This window comes from Molothrus aeneus, chromosome 1, assembly GCF_037042795.1.
Source record: "Molothrus aeneus isolate 106 chromosome 1, BPBGC_Maene_1.0, whole genome shotgun sequence".
Taxonomy (NCBI): domain Eukaryota; kingdom Metazoa; phylum Chordata; class Aves; order Passeriformes; family Icteridae; genus Molothrus; species Molothrus aeneus.
This window is the reverse complement of record NC_089646.1, coordinates 26254633-26273673: the sequence shown is the minus strand read 5'-3', so window position 1 is coordinate 26273673 and position 19041 is coordinate 26254633. Positions and strand designations below refer to the sequence as shown.

The 19041-nt window shown below is 38.6% G+C and overlaps 1 protein-coding gene across 5 annotated transcripts in view; it reads right to left on the bottom strand.

The window, feature by feature from the left end:
* Positions 1-19041, bottom strand: part of GLCCI1 (glucocorticoid induced 1) — a 54354-nt gene continuing 35313 nt past the window's right edge. Inside the window, exons 4-8 of one of the 5 annotated variants that reach the window (XM_066553740.1) lie at positions 18189-18305; positions 16080-16232; positions 9998-10208; positions 4258-4378; positions 1-3193 (exon numbers count right to left, since the gene is read on the bottom strand). In XM_066553740.1, coding sequence (XP_066409837.1) covers positions 2860-3193; positions 4258-4378; positions 9998-10208; positions 16080-16232; positions 18189-18305 — 936 coding nt within the window. In that variant the 3' untranslated portion in view covers positions 1-2859. Of the gene's footprint in view, positions 3194-4253; positions 4379-9997; positions 10209-16079; positions 16233-18188; positions 18306-19041 lie in introns of those variants that run through there. The other 4 variants (XM_066553748.1, XM_066553769.1, XM_066553780.1 and 1 more) reach the window with 4 other exon arrangements.

Here is a 19041-nt window from a genome sequence, read left to right as displayed (position 1 = left end):
TTTCAAACAACTCAACTGATTTTTTTTCCTGTGCTACATTGAAATAGAGTACGCTATTTAAAGTATATTTAAACATTCAGCTATTTTAAGGGGTTTTCCCTGTTCCTGAGCACAGCATTATGCAAAAATCAATAGATAAAAGACTGTCTTGTTCTAGAAGACACAGCACACTAGTCATACATGGCTGGCATTATTCTAGATGTAAATTTGGAACAATATTAAAATTTAATCTCCTTCTATGGTGTTCTATGTACAGTTTCCAAAACAAAGAAATGAACCACTGCTTTTGTGTGTTGTCCCCACCACTTTTTTTTTAACTATAATTTTTATTTAAATAAGACACAGAACTTCTATACCGAAAAAAAATACAAAACAAAAGCCACACATTTCCTTGTGTAAAGCAATATTGTGTGATAACTTGAATACTGTTCAGCACAGTGGCTAGAAATAACAGTACAACTATGTACAAAACTTTAAACAATATTTGACAAATTTCTACAGCTGGATGTAGAATACAATTGAGATAAACAACTGCTGGGAAATTTACATGGCAAAGCATTAGCTTTAACACATTTGGTTCAAAACCTTCAATTCTGCTAAGAACAAATCTGCATTTTAATTAATATTTAGTTTCTCATGGAAAAAATATAAAGAACATGTAATGGCATTGCAAATATTGTACAGAGTTCAGCACTGATCTAAAAACCACTCATCATATCCCCTGGTAACCTAACACCAATAACTGAGACTACAATTCATATCTGGACATTGCCAGAGCATAAAAAGGTCATCATACTGCAATGTTAGTCTAGAAAGAAAAATATTAAAAGGAATCGATACTTACATCACGAGTATTTCCTCCCCTTTATCTTCAGTCTATAAAATATATAGTGTTTTCACCTAGGCCTGAGATTAGTAGGGTTAAAGATGGCTGCTGTGTTTCAACAAGCTTTTTCACATGAAAATGGTTAGAGACAGACCTCTCTCCTATGTTTTCTGCAAGGGGAGTCAAAAAAAATGGATGTTTTATAGGCTGTGAATTCCACCTTGTAAGACAGCGTTAACAAAAACTCAATAATAAAAAGGAAGCAATGCTTTATCTCCAAAAAAGCACATATCTAGTGAGTAGTTACTGGTGGCTCATTCTCATCCCCCTCCAATCTCATCTTCCAAAGCAGAAAAAAACATAAAAGAGCATGTTTAAATGCTCCTAGTAGCTGCAGGCTACTAATCTCTTCAATTCCTGGAAATGGTGAACCTTATTCTCTTAGGAGCAGACAGCATACACGCAGTTCCACCGAGCTGAAAGCAATGGAGCAAGAACATCAAGTTTATTTTGCCTTTGGGGTCCTCTTGATATCACAGGAAATTATCTCTGAAAGCAATGCTCCTCTTTCCTCTTTTTCTAGTACAGTAGAAGTGTGTCACAAACCCAATCTTGCCATGTACTATTTTGAGACAGTGTCCAGCCTGTAAAACCAGGATTATTTTACATGGATTTTTCTTTTATTTACACTTAAGGAGGGGGGAAAACACACTTTCACACACACAGCTTAAGTAACTGAAAGTTATGGGAGAAGCTTTAAGTAACATGAACTTAAAACTATTGTTTTCCCCACCCCTCTTAGAACACACACTTGCTACTTCTGGACTTTCATCCAAACACAATTACTCACTACATAAATAAAACGCTGCTCATCTAACACTGCTCAACAAAATCTGAAAACCTATTTCCAACCAGCAAATGAATGAACATTTCCAAAAGAGAAACTAAACATTAATTTGACTTTTAGACGGTAACAGTAGCATTTCACATCCTTAACTGCCAACAAAAACCATGAGAGGAAATCCCCAATCACCACCCCCCCCCCCGCCCTGTGAAACCTAAAAGAATTTCTGTCCTTTAACAAAAACATTCTTGTCTTTCAAAATCCTCTCACACACAATGTGGAATGTTTCTCATGTACAGCCTAGTACTGAACACTTTATTTGCAACAGTTTAACAGTCATTAACTGAGCAACACCTGAAACCTTTAAATGCCACAATTTTACATCTATTGAAATGACAGTAAATGCAACAGTTGTTTTACTTGTAAGCACATGACAAAGTGATATACATCACAGATTTGCTGGTTCTCCTCATGTTCACCCATGTCCAGGCTCATCATTCACCTGGATCTGAATGCACTTATTCCAAGAAAGTGGAATGTAATGAGGAAATATAATGCATAAAACAAGGAAAGGCAAAAGAGTGATGTTCCCTCTTTAGCTTTGTAGCTGTAAAATATTTTATATTCCAATATGATATACATTCCAAGTTACCTGAGTTTACACTTCAAGAGAAGTACCTGAAGCTAGGCCATAGGGTGGGCACTGTGCAACTGCTGTGGCCATTTTTTTTTTTTTTTGCATTGTGTGTATTACAGAAGTTAGAAACATAAACACCTGGATCAATTGTAAACATAATCCTGAAGTACAGTATTTTCCATAGGACACAACACAGCAAGACATTTTCTATTCAGACAGGCAACATTTTTTTTATATATAGAGAGAGCTTATTTATACTGTAGAATTTGAAACAGAACACAGGACACAGTACTAATCTGGTCAAACGTACTATGAAATGCATAGTCTCCACTTACACCATTTCATGTAATATGGATTCTGCAGGCATTACTGCTTTCTCACAAAAAAAAATGCCAAATATGGATTCTGTCCCTGCCAAGAACAGTGTTGAGATATTTTTTGAATGCTGCTAAGTATTCTGTGGTGTTCTGAAAGGTTGCCACCTCATGCAGATGTATCTGAACTAGGATCTCCTCCCTCCTTGTCTGGGGCAGAGGCCTGCTCCACCTTGCTCTAGATCAACACGTAGCTCTGAGGAGAGGAATGCTCTTCAGTCTGAATCTCCTGCTGCTGCTGGCACGGCTGTACCGGGGTCTCCAGGGAGTCCATTGTGCTGGTGTCATCTGACAGAGATGAGAAAGAGACCCGGGACGAAAGCTGCTCAACAGTCAGGGTGCTCAGACCTGTGCTTTGACCAGAGTTTGGAGAGTTCTTCAGCGTCAGGTCTGAAGCGGGAAGGAGGGGGCCCAGGAGTTTTACAGGACAGAAAGCTGATCCGGTTGGGATGAAATTAACCTTGTTTTTGTCAGGACATGAAAAGAGAGGGGCTGAGACAGGCTGACGAGACCTACAACGAGAAAAAAGATTATATATCTGGCCAGCTGAGATGCTCTTCACATCATGAACTTTGTGGCTCTATACATTGCTAAAATGTGAATGACAAGGAATGGGATTAATTGGACAGAGGGGCAAACATCTTCCATATTGGTAGTCAGCTAACTGATCCACAGCATTAAAAATAGTACCATCACAAAAAATGACTTGGTAATTACTGGACAAACATGCAACTTCCAGCACAAAAAATCTGCAGTACATATGCACATGAAAAAATGCCATGACTAATTTAGAATGGCACAAATTCTTCTTTGATAAGCGATGCAGCAACAACACAATTAGTCATTTTAAATTCCTTTGAGGACCTCCACAAAACAGACCTCTCATTTCCCATATTCCATAATTTGTCTGGAGGCTTTTTCCACAATCCAGCATTGCTCCCTTTACCACCCAGAAGGCAACGAATGCTGCTAGAGCAAGAAACATCCCCTCCTTAATTCTTTCATCCACAGGAGCTTAGCATGCAACCTCAACAGCATGTGCTGTGCTCAAATACTGCTGGGTCTAGGGAAAAAAGACATGATGTCCAAGAGTTTAATTTCCAATTTCTTGCTCAGCAAAAATATTGAGCAAAGACTATGCCATAAGCATACTACCATCAACAAACACTTTTAGTACGTTTCATTCCATTTTCTATGTTTCATACACATCAGAATGCAACCTATGCTTGAAACGGGCAATTATGACAAGGGGAGTTTTTGCTTAAACCATGAAAATTTAAAATGTTTAAAAAATACATGGAAAGAGATTTATATAAATGCTTAGGAAATTAATGTACCTTATCTTTCCTGCTTGGATTTTTGTTGCCTTTTGTAAACGCACAAAAAGAGGTAAAAGACTCCATTTTCTCTTCACACCAATGTAAACACTTGAACTTCTCTCTTGCACAAACTATAAGAATAGTTTGCTCCTGCAAAACCCATCAGCTGGAATAGTTTATTCATCTGCAGTTGAATAGGCTCAGTAAACAGGTTTACTGCTTTGCAGATACCAGCTGATATAAAAGGCATTACTTACGACATTTCCTCAAAGACCTTCACTCGCTCACATCCCTCTGGGGGCTCTCGTTTGAACATGTAGCTGTTGTTTGGTTTGGGAGATGAGGCATACTTGGGCAACGGTGAGCTACTCCCACTGTCTGAAAATTTAAAGCAGTTATATTACTAGAGATTGAGAGTGCTTTTTAATTAAATTCGACTTCCAAACAAGATGCCTTTTTTCACAATTTAGCCACTACGCTGGTTTGCTTCTACCACAACGCTTCCTTTATTGCAGGCTACTTCTAACACCCTTGCATAGCACATTTCTTCTGAGTAACAGCTTCGGTGCAGCAGCAATCTATTGTATAACAACACGTAACAGGAGGATATTTTTATCCAGAACACTGCAACTGGAACAAAGCAGAGCTGTGATCCTGGAAACAAATGCATTCTTGATTACATAGTTCAAAAACCATAAATGAACACGGTAATATGCATAATACATGCAGAAGAATTATGAGTGGTAATGATAAAACACCTTCTCACTGTATAAACAGCGTATACAGCTTGTATCTTATTTTAAAACATAATTCTTCACTGAATGTTGACCTCATTAGCCTCATGAGCAGCTCAGAAGCTGGAACTAAACAAAACACATTTGTAACACAGGCACTGCTACCTTATCATTACAATGTCTTATCTTACTTGCTTCACAGTTGTGAAGTTGCTTTAGAATCAAGAATAAAACTTCTACAGTTTAATTCTCTCATCACTACTGGCTATATAATACAGGTATTCTTCATAACTCCAGCTGCCTGTGTGTATTTTAGCCAGACATACTTAGAATTAAAGGTGAGAAGATCTAGGACAAAAGGCAACGGGCAGATTTATTTGTACTTCTCAGAAAGTATGAGAAGGCTCAAGTCTGGTAATGATAGAAGCACAGAAGGTTCAAATCTTTAGATTATGAAAGGGTTCACTTTAAACAGTCATGCTGACACCATGATAGTAAATGCATTAAGGAAATAAAGTAGGTACAGAAATAGCTATCCACAGAAAATTAGCTTTCTCCAGTGGCTTCTACCTTTTCAAAGGGCAACACCTCTCCCAAGGTAGTATTATTGGTTCCCTGCTATTTCCTGCTTAGGATTTCAATTAAAAAACGAAATAGCAAAATTAATGAGGACCCACCAACTTACAAATATACCTTAATTGGAGAGAAATAGCTGCTCTTGCTTTAGCCCTTTTCTAGTCTTTCCACTCATGTGGGGTACATTATTTTTAACTCAAATTTATAGCCTTTGTTTACTTCCCTGTTGTGCATGTGTGTTGCTTTTTCAGCTATCCAAAGCACTACAATCTAACTTCACCAAAGTGGACAGATTTGTCTTTAACAGCTTGCAAAGAGTAACTACACAAACTATTATATTACCATGACTCAAATACTAAGGCTAATCATTGGATGTTTTGAAACATTTCTGCTTCCTCTTACAAGAAGAAACAAATCAACTCAAATGTCACACTTCCCTTTGAAGATTTATTATGAAAGATATGAGATAAAAAATAATGTTGAAGTGAACCTCAGTAGCATATTGATTATTCAGCTCTTTCCTGCTGTAGAGTGAATACAGAACTTCTATTTACAGAATTTTTGGTGTTAACTACGAAGGCAGAAAATGCTTAGAGACGATACAGATATTTGCCAAGTTGGGAGCATGATGGTCCTGTTGGCATCTTTCCACTGTTGGCCCACACCACTCATTCCAAACACAGAAATCATTAACACAACCCAGACAGTTTGTTTCTTCCTGCTAATATTTAAAATTGAACATCCAAGTTTCTATTTAAAAAATTAGAGACATAAAATGTACTACTGTTCATTCCACTGAATAGTGGAAAACCATGGCAGTACATGCAAGGGAAGAATCAAACAGAATTCAAAGCTAAGTCAGTTCTTGGAAGATTTAAGAGTCTTGTCTACTAGCCAGTTCAGCTTTCAATCAAGTTTTTGGTTTAGTTAGCCCTGCCTGGCTGAAACTTTCTACGTGAGACAGCTGCTAAACAAGTATTTCTCTTTACCCTCCCTGCTTTGAAAGCTTGTGAAGTTGTTGGATTTTCATTTTGCCCAAGCACAGGGCACGCGCTGTTGGAGAACACGTGCGGCTGTAAGGAGACTCACACGTAGAAGCCGGGCCTTGGGCGAGAGCAGAAGGGACTGGGAACACAGGCCACCAGTTAAGAGGCAAGAGGTGGAATTCACAGCTTAAGCCAGACTCCACTTGAGTATCCTGTGGGCTCTGCAGCGCTGAACTGTCCCATCATTAACCCCTGCCGACACGGCACATCCATGTGCGCTGTCCCGGGTTCGATGGGCGCGCTCGCTGCTCCCCGAGGCCGCAAGGCCGAGCCCCCGGCTCCCTCCAGCAGGGGGCGCCCTGCCGGCGTGACCCAGCCCACCCATCCCATCCCATCCCATCCCGCTCCATTGCATCCCATTGCATTCCATCCCGCTCCATTCCATCCCATCCCACCCCACCCCATCGACACTGACTGATCCTGGAATCTTTAAAGGGAGTTTCCCTGCCACAAACGCACAGCAGACAATATGGAGGCTAATCACATGGAGTTTCTGGACACATATTTAAAAGACATATAGTCTGATATCTAGAAAACATTTTAAGACTGCAATTAAAGCAATATCGATACTATTTTAACTTTAATACAGGAAATCCTATCTTGCACATATTAGAACAATAAAAGAGGGCAACTAAAAAACAATCTGTAGAGCAGTTTTTTGAGTGCTTTTTTTAACAAGAAACTGCCAGCGAGCCTTGGGATTACTTTTGATAGGTTCAAAAATGACTAATAAGTCTATCCAAAGACTCCAATAACAACTTTCCTTTAAAGAGCTATGAATCAGATGCCCAGAATTTAACAAGCATCTTCACGAACATGTTACCTGGAAGAGCCTGCTAGCAACAGTGGGACTACTAAATGCTGCCTAAATCAAAATCCCTGAAAAACAGGGTATACACTTTATATTTGTACAAAGAAACCCCTCCAGATTTCATCTGCTTATACCTTCGGATGCCTTTGAATTTCACTTCTGTCACAGCTGCTGAGGATGCTATGTAGGGCTCTGAATTACAGTTTCATGGACCAGAGTATCACAGAACAGATCTAGTGAAACCAGCAGCTTTAATACAAAATCCAGGTGCCATGAAAACACATTCTTTCCCAACCCTTCCTTGTCTGCTCTAATCAACATTGTGTAGTATCACTGCTCTGTCCAGAGTAATACTGTGAGCCTCTTCTGAAAATTTGCTTTCATTTGCTTTTGAAACATTCATTTATTTCACAGCTTCTTGCAGAAAGGTAAACCCACCAGTTGATAGAGTCCAAAGGGCAGCTGGGAGGGCCTCAGGCCAAAGCACAGCTTTGCACAAAAAGTAAAAGATGCTTTGGGAATGTAAAGCAGTGCTGTGTCTGTACAGAACATTGGCTCCTCTCACTGCTTAGTCTCTTAGTCAAACTAACCTTCCTTTCCTATTCAGCAACATGCCCCACAACCATTAGTAACACCAGTAACTCCACTTTTTAATGGTAGATACAAGTTATTTTCATCAAGAGGAAAACTAAGCCTTTAGAAAAGTAACAAGAAAAGGTCACCAAAACATCTACATTTGGTTACACAATGCATATTTCCAAACTTAACAGGCCTCACAAAAACTAGGTGATAGTTTTATTCTAGCTCACAAAAGCTTTTAAAATGAAGGTGTGAAAACCTTCCCAAGTTTTTATTGTAAAGAGTAGTTAACAGCCACAACAAATGCAATAAACTGTCCCTCAAACTTGCTATGCTGTTGTAATTTCCAGCCATATCCCTCATTTATCCATAATTCAATGATTTTGAAGCAATATTCTAATTCAGAACAACTGGCCTGTAGTATCTGGATGATATGAGAGCAAAAAGCACCTTTTTGACTATACTATTGCAACCTCTGAAGAAATTACTTTCTCTTGGAAAACTGCTACATGTTTTCCTAGTTTTTACCTTGCCCTTAAAAACTTAAGTTCTGATGAGAAGTTCAAGGTTTTATCTTTCCTACACACAGTATTATGTACCTTACTTAAACCAAGTTGAAAATGCCACTATGAAGACTTAAAAAACTGGCTGTTTATCATCATCACCTACACACTTCTCCCGGAGAAGACTTTTGATGCAAGCCTAGCATTAAAGCCAGTCTTAAAACCAAAATCCACAAATAAGTATCTATTCATAAATTTCACTCAGTCAGCTGTTCAAAAAATCCAAGGCAAGAGATAAAAAGCCTTGAAAAGCATTAAAAAGGCTAGATGCACTATTTCAAACTGTCTTCACTCACTACTGCCAATAATGTACCAGTGAAAATTCCCATTACTGTGATAACAGAGTACTGACTGCAAAAGGAATTATTATTTCCCTTGCTTTTTAACCTATACTTGTTATCAGGACATATATGAACCAATTTACCTGTCAAGATGCTTTTTGTGTGCTAATACTTTAGTAGATGTTTCTAAAGTGATTCAGCCTCGACAACATATTAAAATTCACATGCATAGTATAGGAAAGAGGAGTATGGTGGGGGCAAGCTAATAACACTGTTATTTTTGGAGCATGGCCAACTCTCATTTTGAGGTAAGACTTTAATGTGGTTAACTTGCACACACCCATCCCCAGTTCAGGATTTGGGCAGATGGATTTGTTTTCCACTATTTCCTTTTAAATCCAAGGTATGGAAAAAAATACTTTTCAGAAATCAAGAAAAGTGTTTCTCCTGTTGACTTCCCCAAGCCCAGTCCCAAAATACTTTAACTCTTAATAAACAGACAGTACTTACAAAAAAAGCACTTAACCTTACTTACAACCTCAAAACTCTGCTATCTTTAGCTCATTGGTAAATAAATATATGCTAAATCTTAGAAGTTTTCATTTCCTCTGTGAAACTTACTCCTCTTAGCTTGCATGATTTACCCAAATCCTACATCCTCCATACTGAGTCCATGTTTCAGCTAGCTGACCAGAAGCACAAGGGTACTTTTATTAGTAAACACTTGTCAAAAAAACCACAGTCCTTTTTACACTGGTGCCCATATACTCACACTCCATAGTCTGTCAGTAACTCTTAATTCCTGAAACTCCAGTTGTACTCCCACTATAAAACCAAACAACATTTTACAGACTTTGAAAAATATGCAGGATATTGATAAATGCATAAATTATTCAGAATTTTTGAGCTGTTATGCAGCATACACAGAGAAGTAATTACCCTCCACCAGGTTGTTCAAACAGGTATCTGAGCTCCTCACCAAACAGCTCCTAGTAGGAATGTAAGAGTTCAGAAGCAGAGTTCTTTTAAAAGCAATCAAAAACTTCATCTCCATTTTCAACAGCAAGCAACTCACCTACAATAAATAGACAGTCTACCACAAACCTTCCTGAAACCTTTCTTAAAGGTAAACACGTTACAGTCTGAATTCTTCACATTAGAATCTTCATAAATAGGTAACTGTTTGCTGTGCTCCTCTGACGTATTTATGGAAGATGTTTGTGAAGTTTCACAAACAAGAGGGAAAAAGATATGTAAACAAACAAAACCAATTTTCAGATAAATTCTCAATCCCTCCACAACCATCAAACAAAAACAAAAACTGATGTAATGAGTAAAATGAAGGTAGTTGTAAAAGCATGACATCACATGCCTCCCATAGGTAAAGGCAGGCCATTCTACTCTCACCTTTATCACGGTCATAGAGCAAATCTTCTGTTGAACAGGGACTGCCATCCTGAGATTCAGGAGGGCAAAAGGGAGAGACACAGGGTGAGTGGCTGCTGCAGCTGCTGCTGCGCTCCTGCACAGAGGGAGTCTGCGTGTCAATGCTCCGCGTGCTGCTGCTGCGGTAGTGAGCGGGCAACGGCGCCCGCCGGCCGTCAGGGATGTCCAAAGGCTGCAAGAGAAACAAGCAGTTACCCAGAAAAGATCAAACTCACGAGCAATGCCAGCCTGCAGCACCCATCAGCAAAGGCCTTAGAAGAACAAACATGGCATTTTAGAAAGAAAAAGGAGATCTCATGTAAGAAAATAATGCAGTGTACTATGGATACAACATACATGGAGTACTGGGGCAACGTGCACACACTCCAATGCAAAGTTAACATCCACAATTCAACACATGCCAGTGGTGTGTTTTTATGGTTTTTATAGTAGTTAAAAAAGCAAACCTCCTTAATTATATGTAGCACTACAATTTTCAATAAAGGTCACTGCTATTATAATACAAAAACAAGTACCCCAACAGAGATCACATTTTGATAAAAGGGAAAGTAGAAAATGTCAAATACAATGGCATACTTATTGCCATAACAACCAACCGAATTACAATTATAAAAGGAAACCATCCCAAGTTTTGCTAGTAAGTTGCAATTCTCCAGCACAGCCCTACATTCCATCCTTTTACAGATGATGCACACATGCAGGCTTGTAACAAGGCTCACAAGCTTTGTCTTGAGCCAAAGCCAATAAGCTCTACCTGCCTGTATCAGCCTAGCTGGCACTGGCCAGAGTGATGCTGCATCCCATTCTGCGACATACTGCATAGACATGTTCACAGCAGTAGACTGGCATGCTCTACTTATTTGTCCTTCCCAATGGATAATTAGTTTTTAATAAAGACAGTGCTGCTTTAAATGTAAAAACCAAGTGGGAATTACAATCTTGCTTAGAAGCAATGGGGAAAAAAATGTCTGCAAGATTTAAAAACTTTTTATTCTCGCTTCAGTGACAACTGTGTCCAAACCATAAAGAAGAGCTTAAATGTTCTAGCTACAAAAAAATTGATGTCTTTTTCCTTCTCACTTCAAGTGAACATTTTTATTTTATTGCCTCTCTTCTGCATATATTCCAAAGCTGTAACAGCTTGTTCCAGAGCCTAAAATTCAACCCAACACTTTTGCTAGCAACGAGGACATGAGACCTATTGGCTGAGTATCACATTCTCCCTTTTTCAGCAGCAGTCTATCCCGAAAACCACCATATATTACACAAAGAGGCAGAAAGAGCAGAGCAGGAAGATAATTTTCTTCTTATGAGTCTTCCAGTTAATACCACTTCATATTTCAAGTAAGAGCAAAGAAACACACTAAAGGGAACACTACAGTTGCTCCATCAAATGCTGTAAGGTTTGGGCACAGCTGTGTGGTCTGCTCCAACAGCTCAGTTCCCATTGCATATGTGTCACAACATGACTTGGTGTTCTCCATTCCCATCACCCCAACAGGCCCTGACTCATTCAATGCACAGACCTGCAGCTCTGTAGCATTTGTTACAAAGACGGAAGAGAGAAAACAAAACTGAAGCTGGAGAAAGAAAGTAGTCTCATAATTATTATAACCAAACCAACAAAGAAAAAAAGACCACACAAAAAAAAAAAAACCCCACCACTAAAAAAACCCCCCCAAAAAACCCATCAAGAAACCTGCAATACAAAACAGCATTTTTATCTCTCTCTCTGCCACAAAAATTCTGTGAGATGTCAGGGAATCAACTGAACCAACCTCTGCCTTCTATAGTATCTCTTCTGGATGCCCAGTTTATACAGGTCTGATTTGCAAGTCCTCTGCATTAACAGATGCAGAAGGAGACTACAGGAGCTGCTTTTGAACTCCTAAAATGGAATGTAACATCCTGAGTTACCTGAACAACCACACTATAGAACCCTGATGGATTTGTGTTTCCCCATCCATGAAGTGTAAACATCATCTTTTTTCTCACATAACTGTGATGTAAAGTGAACAATATTTCAGACATGCTCCTATTATAAAGAAGCAAAATCTCAGGCAAAAATTCATATTTCTGACTTCAAAGCAAGGTGTAACAGTAAGCATGAGGACACAAATCTAGGGACGAGAAGGGAAAAACACCAAAGAGCTGCTCATTAAGGGCATACACTATGGTCTATGTAACAGGTAAAACAAGGATTCCAGGGAGGGGAAAAAACCAGCAAATGATCACATAATTAAAGACTTCAGGATAACACAGATGTTCTCCCACACCTGGAGGAACAATGTAGTCTCAGGCAGTTAGGAAGTATATCCCACATCACATATTTCAATCTCCCCTGAACTAAAGCCTGAGGTACAAAAATAATCCATATTTTTAAACACGTATCTAAATATACACACAAGCAGAAAAAGCTAAATATTTATCATTCTTTACAAGTGCAGTAACATTTATTAGGCATAAAAAATGCCAGTTAATATCTCAGATTGCTGTGTTCTTGTATTTATCTTTCCTTCATTGCTGACAAGTAGAAAAATCACCATGAAAATATCAACTAGAAGTATTTAGCTTGTTAAAAACTTTATGTATCAAACCTGATCAATGGAAAAAACCACTTTTGAAGTTACTTTCTATGAGTCATGCCTGAACTATTCTAAAACTGAAGTTCTCACAACCTTACAAGATAAGAAAGAGGGTAACTAATTTGGTACAGCTGCTATTACTTCCCATAATGCCCAATGCATGGAAAACAACTAGAAATTACTGCATTCTATGTGCTATTTCTTGAGGGTTTTTTTTCCAAGTAGTCCAGTCATGTATTAACCTTATGCCAAATGCCCTCTGACAGGACACTTGTCCATCCCTATTGGATGTGTGTTCTTGGACACAGTTACACACTGCTCTCATCTCCCAGCAAAGGCAGGAAAAAGCTGCATTTGACAACAAGTATGCATTTCTCAATACACTGTTAACATTCACCAATTTGTTTCCAGTATCAATCTTTTTGCTGGAAAAAACCTCAACAACACTTAGAAGAATCAAGAATGCCACCAGTCTGTAACAGCATTACCAAGGGGAGTCTCCTCACAAGCTGTACATCTGTTTGGGAGGCAACTTCAGAGCAAAGCATTCAATGCTATTGATTGAAAAACTTTCCTCTAGACTGGAACACAAAGGCCAACATAGGAAAGTGCTTCTTCCTGCTGGCATCAGTGAAGCCATCAATGTACTTTATAAGGTGCAAGTGCAAAAACCATAATGTACCCTAGGAAGGAACACTTAGGAAAAAAAATGATTTTCAGATGAAGGCTATGAGGAGTTAAGTAAGGATCTTCTGCATCTGTGCAAAACAAAAGAAGTCATTTCATTAAAGGATTAAGTTTCCAGATAGGTACATAAAACCACCTTGCCATCTCCTTCCAGAAGCACTGGAAATCAAACAAGGGATACAGTAATCAGTTTACTTACACTGTCTGATAATCCATCAAAATTTATTTATTTCTAATTACTTCTGTATACTTGATAGTTCCAGTAGAATGCTTCTCCTAACAGGAGGCCTATGAATATGTCTGTGTTCTGCTACAGGCCACTTTTCATAATTTCCACTGCTGTATTCCAGAAGAGGGAACACCTCTTGTCCCCTAATTCCTACAAAAAGCCCATCATCCAATGATGGTGTTGTGGAATTAGAATGGGACAAAGAACAAAAGCCTGCGAGAACTTCACAAAAAACTGATCCCATCTTACAAGTTATGGTGAGAACAGAGACACACCATCACACCTTGTCAGAGTTAATCAGCAAGTTATAAAAAGAAGGAAGGAAAACATATCCAAGAATTTTGAATAAATGCATTAGAACATTAATTAGAAGTTTACTAATAAATTTGAGGAGAAAGAGGTGATTAAGAAGTGGCTCAAAAAGGACAAATTCATTTTATGAGAGCAAAAAGGGAATACCTTCAGTTAACTAAGCAAGATGAATTATGTAAAAAAATACAGTTATTGCTAAACTGCAAAGAATGAAATTTTTTGAGTATTTTGACCACTATGCAATCTCTCTAAAGTTTACCTTTTAAAAATCCTATTGACTGCAATGACACAAAGACATTACTAATCCTCAACTATCTTTATGAAATACAAAAATAACTGAACAATACAAGAGTGGTTTGGCTATTTTTGCTTTTATAACTACAATTTTAACCATCATTAAGATGCTAAAACAAATTTTTTTTTAAATGTTTCAGAGAAGTAACAGAACTAAATCAGTGTGAGTTAAGACAGAAGACATATTCCAAAGCAACAAACTATCTCTGACTGTGCTTTTAAAAGAGTTTCTAAAAATACAAAATGTTACAGTGAGAAAGAATGGCAGAAAACTGAAAGAAAAATGAACAGGATCACTAGAGTTTGGTTTACTATGGTTTATCCTTTGTTCAGTGGTTCCTAACCTTTAACCCTCCACCCGCCCACAGTCCCCCAGGCTAAATTGTAGTATTAGGAGAAAGTTCACTGGCAGTAAGATTTAAGTAAATTATGATCTTGTTATGATCTTCCATAAGCAAACTGAGATCTTGTAATCTCACAGACAGTGCTAGGAGTCCCACTCTAGGTCCCATAAGACCAGAGTTCACAGAAATTAACAGTTACATAGCAGCAAACAACCCTCTGCCCACAAAGATGGACTTGACTTCAAGGGCAATGTCTGATTTATGACTTTCTTTTGTGTCTGAAGCTCTTGCCAGCTGAATGTTTGGAGGAAGGGTTCACGATTGCCTTGGTTGCGTAAACTCCGAGCACCTCTGGCCCAAATCCAAGAATGCACTTAAGTATGTGCTTAACTGGTTTGCTGGATCAGAGTCAGTACACAGGAGAGCTCTGCATCCCAAGCAATAAGCTGTTAAAACCCAAGGACAACATTTACAAGGATGATTTGTCTGATAGATAAATGAAATATCCTCCAACTACAGGAGATTACAACCCCACCCATAGCAACATCAATGGTGGCACTGCAATACACACTTTTTTGTACTCCTTGGAGATGCTGCAACAAGGCTTGTTGAGCTGGGCATTCAGGCTGCATGTTTGGTTTTTTTTCCTTATTCCCCTGGCACAATTCACACCTCTTCTAAAGGGATAAGACAGACTTAGGAAAGAAAACTTAGCATAGAACTATTACTACATTCATAAGACTGCTTTGTCCACACAACTAGGGGTCTGGAGAAGCCAAGACTATTCCAAAAAATGTAAGTTTACTACTGATACGAAGAACTGCAAATATAAGGTTTCAGAATCTTAAACCTCTGATGGAAGTTTTATAGCTTGACTTGTATACTGAATTGTTATTATATGACCATTCATGAGAAAAGCACCTACAACTTGGAGATTAGGAAAAAAAACGTGGAGTACTTTATTCCACAGCAGAAAATTTTCACTGGCTGTTCAGGAAACAGTGGCTGTAAACCAAGTATTCCACATTTTCAGTGTCATCAAATTCCTCAATGAAAAGTCCAATGCTCCAAAGCAAAGCTGCCCCATTTGTCAGTATTTCCCATACAGACATCTCCCATGACAGACCACAGAGGCTTCATGGCAGTAAAATGGTCCACATTTAGTCCATGGAAAAAAAGCATTAAAACCAAAAAGGAGAGCGTTGTACTGGAAACTTACATCTTGCTCAAGAAAAAGAGTGCAAAATGAAGCAAATATAACAATCTCCTGATCTCTAATTACTTATTACTGCAGCCTGAAGTGTCTGAATGTTCTAACCCTTCTATCTCTCACAAAAACTTGCACGTTCTCTACAGAAAGGGCATTCTTAACAAAGTAGGTTTGGCCAGAAGCCCTTTAAAAATAAAAAAGAAAACTCAAAAACAAAAACCCACCATGCTAAAACACTGAAACAAAGTTTTCAAACAAACAGTTCTTTGAAGAAAATTATTTGTAATTTCAGCCACAATGAAGGTTCCTCAAGAGGAAGGTTTTCCCTGTGTTTATAGATTACAAAGAGATAACAACCATAAACATGTTACTATATGCTTACCTTGGATACCTCTTCTTTTCCACTGTTCTCCTTAATGAATACTTTTTCCAGTTCAGGGCTTATTCCTTCTACATTACACGGCACACGTGAAGCAGTTGATTTTGGCACTGAAATGCTTGACAGTGGCATAGGGACAGATCTGGAAATACAAGCCTAGAAGGCAGACAGCAACATGATTTAAAGATGGAAAACAGAATAAAGGCAGAAATCTGAAACCAAAACTAAAAGCTTAAGTAAGAAGGTGTGTATTAATTTAGATGATCATCTTTACTTGGTGAATTTAAATAAAAACAAATGCCTGTATAAATCCAAAGCCAATAAAACCATCTCTCCTTAAGTCAAAGAAGAGTTGTATAACCAAAACACTCTATGACTTCACTTGGTAGTTAGTGGACAGGTGTATTTACTTTCCAGGGGCACAGACTAAGGTTTACACTGCAGGAGGATGGGGAGTGCATGGGGCCCTGATGCTAACTGGGATCCAAAAGGCCTTTCATAACATTCCTAAAGCTTAATGACTCAACCAAAATATTCACCTAATGCACTTTTACTCTCTTTTGGTTGGTTTTAGTGAATGCAAAATAAAACATTCATTCAGAACCTTTAATTTCATTAGCTAATACCTTTTCAGAACTTTATGTTAAAGGTCTTAAGAGAAATCATCTTGAGTTTAAGAAACAAGCATCTAAGTGAGTACAAATATGATTTTCAGAAAAGGCTGTTGAGTGGAGCTCTGTTACCAACAGGAAACATTCCTGAGAGTGCACTGAGTCTTGCACACTCAACCTTAAAAGCTTCACCTTGGCAGCAGCTACACAGACAGCCATGAACAGTCTCATGTGTCAATCAAATTGTTCTCCTCCTCCTCCTCCTCACAGAATCACAGGATGCTTAAGACAAAATGTAAACATTTTTTGAGTTCTTAGCAAGTGCATCTTGAACAATGTGCAGCTCCCAAGGTGCAAGTCATTTGCCTGCAAGCATTCTCTGACTGCCAGAACACACAGCCTGCAGAATGGTTTTATCAGATAACATCTTCCTGAGAAACCAAAATGTCACGTGAGCAATGACAAAGTGAGCTCCAAGTACTAAACAATGTTTCTCCACAGCATATGTCCTAGGTGGGTTTCAATCTGTGTCAAAGGCTGTCTGCTGTGTGACTATAATGGCACAGGTACTTGCAACAGCTTACTTTGAGATGTAAAGCAAAACCCTTTTATATGTCAAATGTAGTAGGATCCTTTGCTATAAGGGTAACAGGTTCAGGAAGAGCATCAGTTTCCTATTGTCTTCCTGCATTAGGATCTGACCACAAGATTTTTATCCCCATAGAAGGAATGTAAGGAATCAGCCATCACAGCTCAACCAGCTGCTGTAACTAGCTGCTATAGAACACCAGGTAGTTAAAAAGGTACTCAGGAAATACCACGATAGAACCAACATTTCAGATGTTCAAAGAGTGGCCTGTTAGTAACAGGGAGTCCAAGTTAAGGATCTACTACAGGTGAAATTTAATCAGGACTCAAATGTCTGCACTCTCAAATAAGCCAGGGTTAAATGCTTTCTACAAGTGCCTTAAGATTTATAAAGATATTGGCTGAACCTCACCTGAGATTTAGAACTGTAATTGGGTTTCAATTTTGCTGACAGGTTGTAGTAACTAGATCATGACTGCTTTGGGTATCCTCCACTGCACCCTGCTTTGGTACTTGCTTTTTCTTTATTTTCTTTTTTTTTTTTTTACTAGCCCAGATGGAATTAGGTTGCAAAATTGATAAGCAAATACCTTCCAGAGGAGCTTTGAAAGTTTACCACAAAAAAAATTAGTCTTGGAAGCAAGTATGCATCCCTGGAAGCACAGCCTTATCTGGCCATGCCCATAACTTTTACAGCACCATAATATATTTCAGTTGCTATCCTGGTGCAACCCTTCTTCTATTATATGACGACCATCAGATAAACTCCAGTGAAGGCACAGCAGTATCACACTGTAAGCATTTGCTGTACCACACCAGAGAACAAACACAGGACAGATGGGAAGGCTCAGCAGGCTATTCAGCCAAGCCTGCTAAGGTGGGAGGCTGTTGATGCAAGGAGCTGCCCACTTACCTGAGTCTGACTGATTGCTATGTGGTTGCCATGGAGAGGTGACTGACGTTCCTTCTCTTTGCTGTGCCGGCTGCTCTGCTTGCTGCGCTGCAGCTGCTGCCTCAGCTTGGCAATCTGCTGGAGAGAAGTTCACTGGTGTGAGAATGAGTTATCAAATGGGTACCTGCTCATCTTCACATATGAAGTGAATCATGGACATTTTAATCCTCTTTGGAGGATTTTACAGGCATATAGGATTGCCTTTCCTTGAAGTATGAGCATTAAAGCTTCTTTCTGCTTATCAGATGCTTACTCCAAAGTATTTGCCCCATTCACCAACCTGAATATGACAACAGGCTTAGTTTATTTATTGAATTTCCTCATTTACACACAAGCACTGTAATATCTGATGCAAATAAAAGCAGTCAAAATGACAATTTGTAGCATCTTCTAATCTGAAACTGGTTTAAACTGGGGACTTTAAAGCCTACAGTTTAATTTGTTTGATCTTAAACCAAAACAAAGTTTTTTCGTGATAATTCATCATAAAAGTAAAGAACCTTCACAAACAACTGGTACTCAAAATGCACTGTTCATCTTGGAGTACTTATTTAATACATTTAATAGCACTTCCCTACAGGCAGTATTACCACAGATTCCTTCAGGCAGACAGAATTATCTTTCCTGCTGTCTGATGCAAAGATGTATAATCAAAAGTTACATTTTAAATGTCAAATGTAACTAAAGCCATTATCCATTTGACCTGCTCCTTAACAAGAAACCAAAGAATTTAATTTTGGGATTCCTCTACTTATTTATTCCTCCTGGGAAACTTCTACATGAAAGAGAGCACTTACCTCTATAAACATTGTTT